The sequence below is a fragment of the Macrotis lagotis genome, chromosome 7, assembly GCF_037893015.1.
Source record: "Macrotis lagotis isolate mMagLag1 chromosome 7, bilby.v1.9.chrom.fasta, whole genome shotgun sequence".
NCBI classification, from domain to species: domain Eukaryota; kingdom Metazoa; phylum Chordata; class Mammalia; order Peramelemorphia; family Peramelidae; genus Macrotis; species Macrotis lagotis.
The window spans coordinates 45,324,604-45,343,023 of NC_133664.1; the positions used below are offsets into that span (position 1 = coordinate 45,324,604).

An 18,420-nucleotide genomic window follows, 5' to 3' on the forward strand; every position below is an offset into this window, starting at 1 on the left:
AGCAACAAAGATGGTGGATGGGTAAATACATGCAGCATGTTAAGGGGGACTTCCAAGTAGACCAGCTTGTCTGGAATAGAGAATTCTAGTAAGGGAGTAGCAGGGAATTAGTTTTCATAGTGAGGTGCAGGCAAGGTTGGGGAAGTCCTTAAGAAATTTGATCTTTATTCTATAGGCAATGGGGAGCTAATGAATTCCTAAGTGGGCTAGTGTCATTCTGAAAGTAGTAATTCAAGTTTAAAAAAAAAACAAACTAGGAATAAGGAGAGGATCTGGTCCTGTGATTTTACTGGCATAGTGAACTCTCAATATGGAAACCTGGTCTGACAAAGCAGGTTCTCCCCTTCTCTATTACTTAATTTCAGAGCAATTAGAGGATAAGTAAGTTGCTCAGGGTCTCCCAGAAAGTATGCCTTCCTGTCTTTGGGGCTAGCTCGCTATCTGCCACCTCCCTTCTCTTAAGTGTTTTTTTTTTTTTTTTAGGTTTTTGCAAGGCAAACAGGGTTAAGTGGCTTGCCCATGGCCACACAGCTAGGTAATTATTAAGTGTCTGAGACTGCATTTGAACCCAGGTACTCCTGACTCCAGGGCCGGTGCTTTATCCACTACGCCACCTAGCTGCCTTCAGTTTTTTTTTTTTTTTTAATCTTAGTAAAATATAGGGTTATTACCTGATTAGAGTCTGAATCTTTCTCACGGCTTTGGGTGGGGGCTTTGTCTTCAGCCAGCTCCTCTGAGGCTAGCTTATTCCTCCTCCACCTCCTGGATCGCTTGTCTGCTATGCAGTGAGCATCCTCAGCATCACTGCTGTCTGAGTCCTGTGTGTCAGCAGCCTGGGGGTTGAAGTTCACATCCAGTCCTCCTTGGGAGTGTGCTTTTTCTAGTGAATGGTTGCTAGGAGGCTTTCTCTGTAGCCAAGGTCGCTTGGCTGGTCCTTGAACTTCCCGGGAAGAGCTCACAGAAGAAGTCTCTGAATCAGAACACATGGTTTCAGGGTTAGGGTAAAGTCCAGAGCAGGGGGAGGTTCCTTGGAGACATGGGTCATGACCATAAGCCCACTGGGAATCAGTGGAGTAGGAATTTTCTGATAGGCTCGGGGGTCTCTGGTGGAGCTTATTCAGGGTCATATTCCAGTCAAAGTCATCCTCACTATCTGAGCCCATCTCATCGTAGGCTGATACCACACTAGACTCCTTCTCCAGAGCCTCGAATGTCTGGCTCTTTGGTTTGGCCAGAAGACGGGGGTGAGGAACAGGTTTATTCTTCAGGGTCACCCAGTTCCCATCAGTACTTTGCAAAACAGGGTCTGGATCTAGAAAGAGGAAAAAGATACACCAATGGCAATGACAGTAAATAAATGATACCTTCAAGGGGGTTGCAATGGGGGAAAGGGCAATTGGTGTTGAATGACCTTCACTTGGCTTGAACCAGTAATAAGATGAGCCATATTGGCCACAGATAGAAGGGAAGCATCATAAAGAGAGGTTTCTCTTGGTTCTGCTGCCTCTCTCTTTTTCTTAGGTTGAACAGGAATATAGAAAGCTCTTTCTCTTCAGCATTCTTTTTTTTTTCTCAAGGATGAACCAATAGAAACTGCTGTGACTACTCATTTTTTTCTGTAGATACAGGGGGTAGAAGGTTTTTCTTCTGACATGAAGAGGAGCTACCAACATGATTTTTCTTTCATGTTCTTTCTTTTCCTTTTTCCTCTGCTAGGGACTGAAAAATCTGTGTGACCTTAAGCTGAGCTAAAGCCTTCTGAAATCACTTGCAAATCCAAGGCCATCCTCTTTCTGAGAATAATTGTGCTCTTTATATTTTTAGAATTATTGTTGAAAATTCTATTTTGACTATTCAGGAGTCATTTTTGACAGATTGCTGTTTGAAATAAGCTAGAAATGTCTCCCTATGGCCCATAAGCTTGATAATCTAAGACTGTATGTTTGTTAATCAGTTAAGAATATCCTCTGTTATCTTTATGTTTCATATAATCTACATTCTTCCCTTAAGTAAACTGTATATTTCCTTAGGTTTGGCTTTTAAGTATGCTCAAGGCCTTGCAAATAGGCAAGTACTGATCCTTAACAGATTTGGAGTCAAAAAAGGATGAAAAAAGGTAAATAGGTTTGCATTAAAGTGATGAGGAATTTGTATTCAACAGCTCTACCATGATCAGTCCTTGGGAACACAAAGAGAATATAGCTATCTCAAAATTCTGGGGAAGAAGGATAAAAACTAGTAGGAAGTAGGGTGAGTAAAATAATTAAGGTGCTCTTAAAAGTGCCAAGGAGGTTCCCATATGTACACCAAGAACAAAAAGATTTCAGGGCTTAGTGGGACCCTAATAAATCCCCTTTGTTACATGTGCTACTGCGTAGGTTGCCACCTTGATCCCATTACAATTTTCATTCCCCTATAGGTTGGATTTGAATGCAAGAGTAAGAGAAATACAAGAAATACCCTTAAGTCTTGCCTAGGCAAACCTTACTGAGGTTGTAAGGACAATACTGACTTGGAGAGTAAGAATCGGGAGGTGGCGGGGGAACAATTCAACATTATAGTTCTGATATCAAATCTCAGTCAGGTTTCCTTGGGTAACCCTATTCACAGATGAAGCAATTTAGGTATTATCTAACTCACCCAATGTCAGTGTGATTACAAACTTCTCTATTCTTCTTGTATTTGTACCTCCCTATGACACCTAGAATCATGGCACACCACCTACATATATATGGAAATCCAGCTTCCTGGACTAGGGTTTGGTTTCTATTCAAGGAGATGAGTCCATTCAACTGGGTCCTGATTTGATGCTATTGTCTAACTAGTCCTGAACATGCATTAATATCACACAATCATAATTTCTTTTACTTCTGCCACAACTAATGTTCTAAAAAAGAGCTTTTTTATTTTGAAAAGGAATTATAGCACAAGATATCTAGAAATGCTCCAAATACATAAAACCGTTATATGTGTATATTTGTATATACTGTTGTTATTAGTGATCCTTTTTTCTTGAAGACCAATGACATCATGAGAATGACTTCTTGACTTGCAGGTGAATTGGATTTAATTGAAGCAGAGTTATACAAAGTCATCAACCTCACTCTTTCTTCCAGAGTCATTGAAGTCCAATGGCAAGAAAATAGTCAAGACAACAAAGGCCAGGATGCAGTGTATGACCTTGGACTTTTTAAATTAAGGTTTTTCCCAGGACTCAGTTTGTCTGAAGCAACAATGACTAAGGACTAGAGTAAAAATTTAGATAAATGATGGATTGGTTTATCATCGCAAAATTATCTGTCAATCTGGGAAGGGAAGACCCCTAGAGTTTCTGGCTAGAACAGAAAATAATTGGTATATATACACTCATTCTAAGCCATCAAAATCTAAAAGTATATGCATGTACACACATGTCACATATGTATAACAATACAAGTATGGGTTATACATTCACATGTAGATATACGTGTATGTATGTATGTATGTATTATATGTGTGTGGGTATGATTGGGCTTGGAATTTAATCATTGTAGAAAATTCCCATTGAGAAAACTCTTAACATCTATTTTTGGCATCTTCCTGTCTTGCAGCCTTACTAGGGGATATAAAGAGTGAAGTGGCTTGTCCAGAGTCATGTGTGTGTGTGTGTGTGTGTGTGTGTGTGTGTGTGTGTGTAAACATTTATTTATGTATCAGATTTGTGATTTTATTGGTAAAAGGAGCTGCCATGGAGAAAACTCCTTAAACTCTATTTTCTTCTTCTTAAGAGAGAATAGAAAGACATTAAATTACTTGCCCACAGAGAAATTATAGATAAGAAGTAGGACCTGAAATGAGGCCTACCTGAGTTCAGGGCTCTTTCTATACCTATTATGCCATCTCCCCTCTCATCTACATATGTATTATGACTAGTGATAACATGATAGATCATATAATCATATGATCAAATATGATAACATAAAAATAATTTTACTTTGGGGTGGGGAAGTTAGTTGGTGTAGTTTACAGTATACATAGGACTGGGAATCAGGAAATCTGAGTTCTGAATCTTGCCTCAGACACAAGCTAACTGTGTGACTCTGGGCAAGTTATTTAAAATCTCTCTGCCATAATTTCTTCATCTATAAAATGGGAATAAAGTGCTTTACAAACCTTAAAGTGAAAGCAAGAAATGTTTGCTATTCTTATTTTTTTATTATGTTTAACAAAGTGCTCTACATACATAATTTCATGTATTCCTTACAATAATTATGTGAAAGAGGGGTTATTAGGACAATCATCAGAAACTGGATCAGAGCAATAAAATGACTTTCACTGCTGGGACTCAGAACTTTTAACCTCCAAGTCTACTTTTCAATCTGCCATGTTACTTCTCTTAACTGGACAAGGGCAGGATGAATCTACAAAAGAAGGAGATGCTTTCAGAGTCTTCTTGCTCTAAACTCATAATCCAATAAATGGTATTAAGTCAAACCATGTCAAAGCACTGCAGTATCTGGTGAGCAAACATGTGATGGTGCCAAAGAAAGCCTGCCATTGGACTTGGTGGAGAAACCAGGCTTTGGAATCCTAGCTCTGACCATTTCTAATAGAGTGAACATATCTCCTCCCCTCAATAAAATAAGGAAAACCCTACTTGCTATCTAGTATATGAAGCTATTAGGAGGAAGGTGCTCTAATTCAGGACAAGATTGAAATATAATTTGGAAATGTTTAACAAAATAAACAAAAAGACAATACAACATAGATCACTGAATTTGTGGGTTTCTAAGTCAATATGCCCCCTGCAGGAATTCATTTCTATTTAAGTCTGCCAGTCCTGCTCTAATTAACCTTAGGACACTCTAGGGATGGGAGTTGGTATTACAATTATTCCAAATGACAAAACTGACTTTGCCCTTACTTTGGGATTTTCTTCCATTGGCATGGGATACCATGCCATTGGGAGGTATAAGCAAGGGTAAGAATCTCAAAACCCACTTCACAAAATTGTAGAACTTGTGAGCTGCAGAGATCAAACACCTTGCCTTTGATGGAGGGATTTATTGTTGTTGCTTGTTCTTCTTCTTCGAAGAAGACCATGACCTCAGGGACATGATGCCACGACTTGCAGGTGAAGTGGATTTAAGTGAAGGGCTGTTGTGCTGTCACCAACCTCACTTTCTCCTCCAGAGCCATCTGGGTCCAGTAACCAGATATGTGACTGGAGATGGCAAAGTGGTAGACAGATTTAAATAAAGGCTACTATCTGAATTCTTTTCATATGCATTGTGAAGTGACCATATATGGACTAGAGGAAGGTAAAGAAGGAAGCTCTGGGCAAAGACATTTTAGCTTCCATTTCTCATCCCTCTGGACAAACTGAAGTGTTGAACTGTTTTGGATATGGGGGGTCCTTGGATCTCCTGGATCTCTTAGAGCTGCCAAGATTTTGAGCTCAAGATTATTAAGTTTCCTTGACCTTGTAGTGTTTGGCAGCTGGCAGGTGTTATGGACTAATGAGTGTCTTTGACCAATTTCTTTCCTGAAGCATAAATAGCAATGTACAAATTGGAACAACATTCATAAATAAACTGAAAAGACTCATCCCAGTCCCTTGTGGCTGCTTTTCTTTTTTCATTTTAGCTCTAAGGGAGAAATGGCCCCTGGAGATCATTTGTTCTGTTGTTAAACAAATTAGACAATCATTGGGAGTGCTTCTTGTGTTAAGATGCTTAAGGGCATCAAGATGCCCAGAGCCAGATTTTCTTCAGGAAATATTGGTGGCATCTTCTAGCTGAGATAGATACTCCTTTTGTCTTTTATACCCTCCAAGTACTGGCTTTTGTAAATACACATTAAGATTACTTATATAGCTCTGCCTTGCCTTGTTATTAAAATCATAAAAATATAAATATTATTGAAGTGATTTTATAATATTAATTAATTTTGTATTTATTAGATATGCAATTATTTGTTATAATTAATATTACTTTAAAAAGTTAACAATCTGAATGACAATAGCTCCCATTTATGTTGCATTTTAAGACTGACCAAATATTCTCCACACAACAGTCCCATGAGGTAGTTAGAAAAAGGGCAGTAATATGGTTCAGGGGAAAGTACAGATTACAAAGAGATTTCAGCAGTTTTGGGCCTAGAAAATTCAGGTTCAAATTTGGCCTCTTACACTTACTAGTTGTGTGACCATGAAGAAATCACTTTAACTTTTCTGAACCTCATTTTCTTCCTTTGTAGAATGAGAATAATAATAGCTTTTGAATCTTCCTCACTGGGTTGTTAGAGGATCATAAAAGAAAACCAGTATTAAATGCTATTTGTAGCTATTATTAGACAGCTAAGTAGTACCATAATGGTTAGACTGCTGGGTCTGGAGACAGGAAGAATCATTATTTTGAGTTCAAATTTGGCTTCAGATACTTACTAGCTATATGACCCTGGGAAGTGACTTAACCCTGTTTGTCGCCTCATCTTTAAAATGAGTTGGAAATGGAAATGGCAAACCACTGTAGTACCTTTGCCAAGAAACTCATTTGGAATCATGAAGAATTGAACATGATTGAAACAACTCAACAATTACATAATTATTAGCATCATATATACATATACTTAGTTATTGAGAGATATATCTATGGAATAGATAAGGAAACTAAGACTGAGGGAGAAAAGACATTTAATAGGACCATCAAATAACTTAAGATTGGATGCAGCTTTGGAGACCATCTGAATCTACCTCCTCATTTTCAGGTTTTTTTTTTTAGGTTTTTGCAAGACAAATGGGGTTAAGTGGCTTGCCCAAGGCCACACAGCTAGGTCATTATTAAGTGTCTGAGACTGGATTTGAACCCAGGTACTCCTAACTCCAAGGCTGGTGCTTTATCCACTATGCCACCTAGCCGCCCTAACCTCCTCATTTCCATAAAAGAAAAACTGAATCAAAGAGGGAGTAAGTACATTGCTGAAAGTCCCACAGAGTTAAGTGACCAAGCTTGAATTTGTTCCAAAGTCTTCTGATTCCAGAAGGAATCAAGTCATGTTTCTTACTCTATCACATTGCCTTCTATGCTTGTATGAATTGGGTGCTCTCCAATGTTCACAAAATGAATTTTTGCAAGTGGACAGGCTTGTAAGGACATTACGGAAGTTGCCAATTTAAAGCAATCTCATGGTGAATCTCGATGCATGGGACAGAATGGTGTGAGAGCACAGGAACAGGATCAGGAGCCTGGGGTTGGAGTATATTTTCTGTCCCTAATAGGCATGTGACATTAGGCAAGTCATTTGATCACTGAGTTTCCCAACCTGCAAAACAAAGGCATTAGCCAAATAATCAGTAATATTCCCTTATAGGTCTAATATTCTTGGATTCTATTATTCCTGATGGAGAAAGCAAGAATGGGCATTACTTTGGTGTAACTGTTATGGTTATTTATAAGAACAACAACAGCGAGCATTTGTATAATACTTTGTTTTCAAAATACTTTTCATATGTTCTCCTCATTTGATCCTTATAATAATTCTGGAAAGGTGGTGTTATTTTTTATTTCCATTTTACAGATGAGGAAACTGAGGTATAGAAGATTAAATGACTGCCCCAGGATCACACAAGCTCAGGTTAGAGTTGAAGGCAGGTCTTTCTGACTCCATGTCTAGTACCCTATGGATTGTACCAAGTACCTGCCTTAGCTTGGGAAGTAGGAATGACAACATGGAAAAGACAGAGAACGTAAGATGTGGCTGCAAAATATCAGTTACAGTTCAAATGCTAAGCATCAGTTAGAGAGTAGTTTATTATTACTAGGTGTGTAACATGACAGTGGAGCTGGCATCAGACAAGGAACTTAACCTTCAGTGCCTCAGTTTCCTCAACTGTAAAATAGGAATACTTTCATGGGATCATTGTGAGAAAGGTGCTTTGGAAATATTGAATTCCTACATAAATGAGTGTGACTATTATAAGCTACCATTATAATTATTTTTTGAGCCAATCAAGAAACCAGGAAGCTCTGGGATAAGGGCACCTTTGCTTTGGAAATGCCCTCAATTGTCATTTGTCCCTTCAGTAATGTGCCTGACAGAAGTGAGGGCATCGCCTTCCTTGGACACTGCCAACAAAATCACTGGGACTGGTCTAGCTTCACCACTTGAAAATTGAAAAAAATTATTTTGGACTCTTTTTTTCAAGACTCCCATTGTGAGGACTAATAAAGCAACCACATATCACTTTTCAGAGATGTAAAACTGTTGTAAATATATTAAAATGGTTACTTGTTTCATCCAGTCTGTCCATGCTCTTCCAGCTGGGTAAGGCGTCATGTTCTTGTTCCTTTGGTTTCTGCATCTGGACTCTCTGCTCTACCCACAGGCTCTCCAGGGGTGCTGAGAGCTTCGGCTCTTTGATTGGAGCCTCCTCACCAGTGAGGGAGAACACAGACTGGGACCTCTGTAGAAATAAGAGATGGGGCTTTTAAAGGGATCAGCTGCCGGCTTTTCAGGTGACTCCCAGCAGATGATCAAGCAACAAGTGGAAATATCTACTGTGTTCCTGATACTATGTGAGTTGAGGATACAAAATACAAAGAATGAAACAATGTTGACACACAACAAGCTTACATTCTAATGGAGGAGACAAGTATCCACACATATCTGTATGGATATATTTATATCTATCTATCTATATCTACATCTCTATATATCCATACATGTTTAAACACATAGGAGTAGGAATATACACATATGCATATGGACACACACATATACATATATATATATATATATATATATTCATATGTATGTACACTATGTCCAAAACAGTATGTCTTATTCTCTATCCTGAACTGGTCACCTCACTGGCAGGAGGTAGCTAGGTTGCTTCATCATAGGTTCATTATTGAGTTGACCTGAATTCTAAAGTCTGTCAAGGTTGTTCATCTTTATGATGCTATTGTTCAAATGGTTCTCCTGGTTCTATTTATGCATATTTGTTAAAATGACCATTCTTTCTTTTTTCTTTTCTATTCCAACAGTGTCAAGGGATAGGGAGAGAGAGAGAACAAGTGCTTTTTTTGACTGGGAACAAAAACTTTTGAAAAAAGATATAGCCTAACTACAAAGTCACTAAATTTAAACATATATGAATCAGTTAAATACGTGGTAATTTGGGAACAAGGGAACTACTGTCCTGGTTTACCTCCTACTTGTTTGTTCATTGATCCATTTTAGTTTCCTTTGCTGGTTCATCATCTACATCATCTTCCTATATTTGATTTCTGTTCTGGGCTCCCTCTATATTCTCATTCTGTCTGTATGTCTGTGTCTCTGTCTTTGTTTCTCTCCTTTGTCTCTCTATGTCTCTTTGTATACATATATTTTTATGGGTGTGTGTGTGTGTGTGTGTGTGTGTATGTATGTATGTATGTGTTTGACTGGCTGATCCTTTGGGTCTATTTCTGGTTGTAATTTACTCTGATCCTATCAAAACATTAGTATGATCTTGTAAAATTATTAATATGGGAGAGGGAAGAGGCTTTCAGGTTAACTCTCAAAAAACATTCACTCTAATTCCTTTATGCAAAACTACATTTCCTATTGAAAATTTCCCTCTGTATCAAATTGTAAACCTACCAGGTCCTACAAACTAAAGAAATATTGTCATATTAAATAACATCCCTAAACTAGATGTTATTTATTTCTGTACTGATATAAAATTGTTAGGGTTATTTCTACTGGTTAGTTGAGGTTTACTGATTAAAACTGCTTTTTTTATTCAATATAATAAACATGAGAATGAAGGTGTGTCACACAGAAAGTATTCCAAAGATTTGGGACATTTTGAAAATCTGCTGTTTATATCTCAACCAGGAGCCAATATCTGTCTTCAACTCATAGTTATGCAGCATTGTTAAGGGGGCGGGGGGGGGGGGGAGGGATGTACCTGTCACCTGAAATCCCTAGGGAGACTATATTGTAATGTGAAAAAGCTTAGAATGACAGCAGGAATGTTTCAGAGTAAATAGAAAACTGACTTTGAACCTCCTGTAGGAAGATCTAAGTTCTGAGTGACCTTGGACATGTCACTCAACTCAGTATCCCAGCCAACTCTAATTCTTAAATGTTGATTAAGTACCAGTTTAATTTGTAGAGTTTCACGCCTGGGAATTTTTCATAGCAATGAAATCATGCAAAGAGGTCAACTTCTCCCCAGTGTACCGAATAATATCTTATACTCAAAAGAGTTCTCAGTATTTCTTGAACAGAAACTCATTTTTCCATCAGTTAACTGAAATGAATTTAGTGCCCAGAAGATGGCACCAGAACTCCATATTTTCTTGATCATTGACCACTTTTACCTTATCCAGTAAAACTACACCATCTTGAAACTTGCAGTCCCTCTCCTAATTCCATTTATCCAATCTCTCATAGAGTCTTTTACTTTTCGTTCTTTCCGCTTCCTTTTCCCCTTGCCATGGATTGCATTCAATTCTTCATAACCCCTTTTGGGATTTTCTTGGCAAAGATACTGAACTAGTTTGCCATTTCCTTCTCCAGCTCATTTTGTAGTTGAGGAAACAAAGACAAACAGGATGAAGTGACTTGCCCAGTCACCCAGTTAGTAAGATCCTGAGCTCTAAGGACTGAGACACCTAGCATACTAATTTAAACAAAACAAAGGGAATCCTTTGAAATTGTGGAGGAGAGTCAAAGTCCCCAGTTTGGACTTAAAGCAACTCAAAATTCTACCTGTGTAATAACCTCAGAAATAAAAATGTCTCAATGCTTGTTGAATTTCATCTTAGTGATTTATTGGAGTGAAGTTGGAGACTTTTCCCTTAGTCAATGATTTGGATGGATAGTTTTAAGCTGTGCTCAGCTGATATTTCACCAATTAGTTGAGGGGGGGAAAGTGAATTTGTTCTATTCTTGCATTGAGAAGTTTGGACATAATAGGGGATAATTTACTCTGAGCTCAGATCCTGAGTCATACTACTCTGCTTCACTGTTGCATGTGGTTAGTCCTAATGACAAACAGATGGTGCCATCAGTCTCTCTCTCTTTCCTTCTCTTGTGACAAGTGGCCCTGATGAATGTTTGGTAGGAAATGAGGCTCTACAACAGCTAATGTTACTAAATAAGGTGGCTCTGTCATTTTAAAAAGTCTTGTTGGTTTTTTCCCCCTAGGGTGCAGGAAATGCTTTCGAAAAATCCATCAAATAGAATATATAGACCTTCAGATCTTCCTAATTACTTCTCATGGTGGAGAAGACCATTCTGAATCTGTAAAAAAATCCTAAATGAAAGACAACTTTAAGAGAAATTCATTCCCCCCCCCCCCCCACTGTCCATGTAAATCCCAGCCATCCATCAAGGTCCAGAAAAATCTTCTTCCATGAAGCCTTCCTCTAGTGTGTCTGGCCAGATAGTTCTTAATCTTCTTTTGAATTCTTATAGCACTTAGAAACTACAGTCCACAATTTTTGCACTTTGTGTAAAATGCACTATACTGTTCGTTCTATAACTGTTTCAAGCATTCAGGTTAATTGTGATACACATTACATTTATATAGTCCTTTAAAAACTTTATCTCAAGTGATCCTCACAAATAACCTAATAGGCAGGCACTGCAGGGTTTATTATTCCCTCTTTATAGAATAAGAAATTGAGGCTCAGTTAGGTCAAGTGTCATTTGGCTAGTATGTGCTGGAGGCAAGATTTGAATCCCCATCTTCTTAAAATCTTTGTGTTCTTTTCCAATTCCACACTGATTCTCACTGAAGGCAAGTAACACGTCCAGTACTTTTGTTTCCTTCAGAATGCCTAATTTAATTCTTGTCACAGAGTAAGTATCCTTTTATTAAACATTTCTTAACTGAATGTATGTACATATAAATATGGTACTATAAAGTGATTATAAATAGGGGTTCTGCCCAAACTTTTAAAGGAAATATATAAATGACATTTATCTTTATTTGCAAGCAATTGGATGCTGATGTTTGGTAGCAATTTTTCCCCTTATATATAATTGTTTATACTCACCCATTGCTTTGTAAATATCTCTATCTTTCTGATAGATGTTTTATGTTAATGAAGTGACTTGTTCTCTTTTTCTAGTCCTGGTATTCCTTAAAATAATGTTGCCTGACATAAATCATTTTACAATAATGCCTATGATTATAAAGATGCATTACTTTATTATTCATTATTTCAAAGTTATATAATTCAATCTTCATTTACTTGTGAGGTCCCATTTATAATGCTTGTCCTTCATTTTCAAAGAAGACCATGACATCAGGGAGGTGATGCCATGACAAACATATGAATTGAATTTGAGTGATGTGGGGGCTGTGCTAAGTCACCAGCCTCACTTTCTCCTTCAGGTCCAGTGGCCAGAAATGGATCAGGATGCCTGGAGATGACCCTGGATGTGAAGCAATCAGGGTTAATTGACTTGCCCAAGGTCACACAGCTAGTAAGAGTCAAGTGTCTGAGGCCAGATTCTAACTTCTGTCTTATTGATGCCAAGGTCAGTGCTCTATCCACTGCATTACCTAGATAGTCCCATGTTAGGCATGGGGAATATGTAAAACAGAGATTCCTACTCTTATGGGGTTTACAGTCTACCTGTATTGGACTGGGATAGACAGGATATGACTGAATGCAGACATAAGTAAATCCAGGACAGTTTAAGGAAGAAGTTTTTGGGGAAGTACATTGTCATACTATTACTTGGATGATATGGTTGTTATAAAAATCCCTATCCTGATTTCAACCAACATTGTTTTTGCAGATCCAATAAACAGGGTTAGATAGCATATTTCTGTATGTGCAATTCTCAATTTACAATGATTCAATGAAAGTAAATTCCCATTTACACTACTCTGTCAATTACACCTATGTTATTATTTCAGCAAACATATTCTGTTTAATATTTTCAAAGTTCTTTCTTCTAGGTGGAAGCATAAGAATTATTGATCCTATCTTCAGAAGGCATCCTTTGTCATGAGTGCTAATATATGCATAAGTAACATAGCAGTTACATAAAATGAATATGAATAATGCCATGAATTTGGATAATAACTCACATTTATATAGTATCTTAATTTTTATTACATTTTCTTTGCAATAACTCTTTGAGGTAGAGTAGCATATGTATTGTTTTTAGGACAATGGAGTTACATTATACACATTATAGTTGTGCAAATGAAGCTATGAGAGAAAGAAAGATAATAGAGGGATCAGAATGAGAGAGAGACAAAGACAGAGAGACAGAGAGCGAGGGAGGGAGGGAGAGAGAGAGACAGACAGACAGGCAGATACAGACAGAGTGATAGAGAGAAACAGACAGAGACACAGAAACTGACAGAGAGACAGGGAGACAAAGAGATACACAGAGAAGCAGAGACAGAGAAAAAGAAAGTGAGGGACAGAGGCAGAGGAGAAAGAGAGAGACAGAAAGAGATAGAAGGAGAAACAGAGACAGGCAGAGTGACAGAGTAATAGAGAGACAGAAACAGAGACAGAGTCACAGAGAGATAAAGAGATCCAGAGAAAGGGTGAGGGAGAGGGAGAGGTTTCCGGGCTGGAGCTAAAATGGTGGTATGAAGTTCAGAAGCACCTGGAGCTTTTCCAAACCAAAGATAAACCCTCCATTCTGAGATTCAAGCTACAGATCCCACCAAGAAAAAGAGAAGATTCAAAGAAGTTTTCAGCAGTAGACATTGTGGAGGATCTTCAGTGAAGGTCTGTCCCTTTAGAGGGAAAAGAGGAAGTTAAGTCCAGGAGGCAGGAGAGTGGGAAAGCCAATGGGAGGATTTTAGCCACAGTGCAATCCAGGTCCCAACAGCTTGACAACCAGCAGAGGTCCTGATAGCTAGATGGCAAACCAGGAAGGGCTGCTCACACCCAAACATCAGGGCAAAAGACAGGACTGGGTCAGGAACAAACCACTGTTAAGTCAGAACCTGGTTATAAAGGAGGAAAGAAACCTCTGCAGAGGCAAGGCCTGGACTGCATAGGCCACATCTTGATCAATGACAAGCTAGGGATCAGACCCCAGTCCCAGCAAAAAAAAAATGTTTGGATCTATACTTCCAATAACCCAGGAGCATAGTTAAAACAACAAAGTTGAGCAAAAAAGCTAAAAGTGTTCACTATAGAAAACTACTTTATGGACAAAGATGATAACAATGCCATGTCTGTAGAAGAAATCAGTGAAAATCACTCACAGGGGGAAGTCTCAAAATAATCTATGAATTGGACTCAAATCACAGGCTCATCAAAGAGGTTAAAAAAACAATTTAAAAACCAAAGAAGAGAGGAATTAAAAAATGGAAAAAAGAAATGAGTCATGTGGGAAAACAATGCAAAATTGACCAGAAAATTCAATATCTTTACAAAGGAAACACAAAAGGTAATTGAAGAAAATAAAACTCTAACAATTAGAATTGAACAGACAGAAATCAATGAAGTTACAAGACTAAGATTTCATTAAAAACAAAAAGACTGAAAAAATTGAAGAAAATATAAAGTACCTTTTAGGGAAAACAAATGACCTGGAAAATAGATCCAGGAGAGATAATCTAAGGAATCAACAGATTGGAAAGCCTAGATCAAAAAAAAAACATCATGCAGGAAATTATTAGGGAAAATAATCTAAATCTCTTAGATAATATAAGAAGAAAATATAACCATTGAAAGAATACACAGAACCCCTCCAGAAAGAGACCCCCAGATTAAAAACTCCAAGGGCTGTTATAGCTAGATTGCAGAACTCTCAAAGGAGAGATTATGCTGCAAGCAGCAAAAAGAAAACAATTCAAATACATAGGAAACACAGACTCACCTATCAGCCTCAACAGTGAAAGAACAGAAGACCTGGAATACCATATATCAGAGGATAAAGGACCTGAGATTACAACTCAGAATTTACTAGACTACAAAATTCAGTATATACTATCAGGGAAAAAGATGGATGTTCAACGAGTTGGTAGACTTCCAGAATTCCCTGATACAAAGACCAGAACCGAACAGAAAGTTCAATTGCCAAATACACGACTCAAGAGTTACATGAAAAGATAATTGAAAAGGGGAAGGGAAAAACAAAACAAAACAAATGTTGGTCAAGACCATCAAATTGTATACAACCCTAAAAGGGAAGATATAACACTTTTAATTCTGAAAACTTTACTTCTCTTAGGATAATTAAAGGGTCAAAAATAATTGAAGAGATTGAATTTAAAGGATATGAAAAATAGTTGGATCTTGTCTCTTCATTAAAGAGGCCCAAGATGATATTACTATGTTTGAGACAATAAGCCCTGAGGAAAAGTGGGGGTGATAACTTAAGTGTCTCATTATCTATGGATATATTCTAATTCTACTGTGCTGACAAAATTTAGCACTTACTCTGATGAGGGCATCTGTAAACTGGGTGGTCCTGAGTTGGTGTCACTGTAATTTACAATCCTTTGTAAAGTTCTCAGGAGAGACCTCCAGGGCCTCCCAGTATTTAGAGATTTTTAAGATTCTTATAGTTGATTAGATCAGGGTTTGACTTAATCCTTTGATTTAATCCAGGGGTTAAGTAACTGGGTGGGGATGGGGAGAGGATAAAGTGTGAGAGAAAATAGGCCTGGGGGAGTGGCACAAATAGTTCAAGAAATGATTTGGCATTGGATGACACTTTGGCTCATGAGGAGGACTGTGAGTCCAGGAGAGTACTTGAACAGGGGGTAAGGTAAAAAATGATTATAATTCTAATTTGATGTAATTTGAACAATGTTGCTTACCAAGCAATAAATCTGTGATGATATTTTGCTAACAATATGATCTTATCAATCAAATGATTAAATTGTGATTGATGATACCTGATTAATTGTACTTGAGAGATAAATAATACCAAGTGAAGAGGCACAAAGATTTATCATTTTAGAAGGAAAGAAAGGAGAGTATGAATACTGAGGAACTTCTATTTAATAAATTTGGCCCAGAGAGGGAATATGATACATTCCCACTTGGTTTTAAAAATCTATCCTAATCTACAGGGAAGGGGGGATGGGGAAAGGGAAAGATAAGGGAAGAAGGGACTGATAAAAGGGGAGGTGAAAGTATAAGTGAAAATAAACAAAGTTAAAATTTAAAAGAAAAGTTAAAGGGGAAAGGAAGGAAAATTTTGGTGAGGAAGAATAAGAGGAAAGGAAAGCGAAAAATATAAATGGAGAAAGATAGCATGGAGGGCAATGCAGAATTATTAATCTTAACTGTAAATGTGAATGAGATGAACTATCCCATAAAATGAAGTGGATAGCAGAATAGATTAAAACCAGAATCCTACAATATGTTGTTTAAAAGAAACACATTTGAAGCAGAGAGTTATACACAGGGTAAAGGTAAAAGGTTGGAGCAAAATATATTTATGCCTAATATATATTAGCTGAAGTAAAAAAAAAATCGGGTAGAAATCCTGATCTCAGATAAAGTAAAAGCAAAAATTTCATTAAAAGGGATAAGGAAGGAAACTACATATTCTTAAAAGGCACCATTGATAATGAAACTATACTTTATTAAACATGTATGCACCTATAGTGATATTATAGCTTCCAAATTCTTAGAGGGAAAAACTGAGTGAATTACAAGGAGATATAGACAGCAAAACTCAACCTTCCTCTCTCAGAACTAGATAAATCTAATCACAAAATAAATAAGAAGGAAGTTAAGAAGGTGAATGAAATCTTAGAAAACTTAGATATGATAGACCTCTGGAACAAAAGCTTAATGGGGATAGAAAAGAATATATCTTTTTCTTTGCAGTACATGGCACCAATACCAAAAGTGACCATGTACTAGAGCACAAAAACCTTAAATTCAAATGAAGAAAGGAAGAAATAAAAAATATACACTTTTCAGACCAGGATGCAATAGAAATTACATGTAATAACATGTCATGGAAAGATAAACCAAAAACTAATTGGAAACAAAATAACTTAATCTTAAATAATGGGTAGATCAAACAGCAAATAATAGAAATAATCAATAATTATATCCAAGAAAACGATACTAATGAGACATCATACCAAAATTTATGGGATGCAGCCAAGGCAGTTTTGAGGAGAAAGTTGATATCTCTAAATGCCTAGATGAATAAAATAGAGAAAGAGGAGAACAATGAATTGAACATGCAACTAAAAAAAGCTAGAAAAAGAACAAATTAAAGTTCCCAATTAAATACCAAATTAGAAATTCTGAAAATCAAGGGAGAGATGAATAAAATGGAAAGCAAGGAATCCACTCATCTCATAAATAAAGCTAAGAGTTGATTTTATGAAAAAGCCAATTAAAAAGACAAACCTTGGTTAGTTTGATTTAAAAAAAGAAAGAAGATAACCAAATTACCAGTATCAAAAATGAAAAGGGTGAACTAACCACCAATGAGGAGAAAATTAAAGAGATAATTTTGAGCTACTTTACTGAACTATATGCCTATGAATTAGATAATCTGAAATGGATGAATATTTACAAAAATGTAAACTGGCCAGATTAACAGAAGAGGAAATAAAATAATCAAATAACCTCATTTCAGAAAAAGAAATTGAAGAAACCATTGATAAATTCCCTAAGAAAAAGTCCAGTCCACTGGATTTACAAGTGAATTCTACCAAACATTTAATGAACAATTAATTCCTCTTCTACATAAACTATTTTAAAAAACTAGGAGTTTTGCCAAACTCCTTTTATGACATCAACATTATATTGATACCTAAGATAGGAAGAACCAAAACAAAGAAAATTATAGACCAATCTCCTTAGTGAATATTGATGCAAAAATATTAAATAAAATTTTAGCAATGAGACTACAGAAAATTCTAATAAGAAAAATATACTATGATCAGGTAGGCAGGGATGGTTCAATATTAGGAAAATATTCAACATAATTGAACATATCAATAGCAAAACCAACAGAAATTATATGATTATTTCAATAAATGCTGAAAAAGCCTTAGATAAAATACAATATATATTCCTATTAAAAACACTAGAAAGTTTAGGAATAAATGGAGTTTTCTTTAAAATAACAAATAGTATCTAGCTAAAACCACTAACAAATATTATATGTGATGGGGATAAACTTGGAGCATTTCCAATAAAATCAGGGGTGAAACAAGGATGCCCTTTATCACCATTATTTTTTGATATATAGTATTGGAAATGCTAACTGTAGCAATTAGAGAAGAAAAAAATCAAAAGAATCAGAACTGGTAATGAGGAAGCAAAGCTTTTACTCTTTGTGAATGGTATGATGGTATACTTTGAGAGTCCAAGAAAATCCTCTAAAAAACTCCTTGAAACAATCAACAAATTTAGTAAAGCAGCAGGATATAAAATAAAGCCATGTACATCACCAGCATTTCTATATATAAAAAACAAA

At 36.7% G+C, this 18,420-nt stretch overlaps 1 protein-coding gene and 1 long non-coding RNA gene across 2 annotated transcripts in view; one reads left to right on the plus strand and one right to left on the minus strand.

Moving 5' to 3' along the window:
- Positions 1–18,420, plus strand: part of LOC141494560 (uncharacterized) — a 151,756-nt gene that overhangs the window by 109,054 nt on the left and 24,282 nt on the right. The window contains exon 3 of the long non-coding RNA XR_012470477.1: positions 8,366–8,555. This is a non-coding gene — a long non-coding RNA (uncharacterized LOC141494560). The remainder of the gene's footprint in view (positions 1–8,365; positions 8,556–18,420) is intronic.
- MYRIP (myosin VIIA and Rab interacting protein) overlaps positions 1–18,420 on the minus strand; it is a 223,310-nt gene that overhangs the window by 54,151 nt on the left and 150,739 nt on the right. Inside the window, exons 7-8 of the mRNA XM_074195896.1 lie at positions 8,269–8,443; positions 672–1,312 (exon numbers count right to left, since the gene is read on the minus strand). Of these exons, the coding sequence (XP_074051997.1) occupies positions 672–1,312; positions 8,269–8,443 (816 nt within the window). The remainder of the gene's footprint in view (positions 1–671; positions 1,313–8,268; positions 8,444–18,420) is intronic.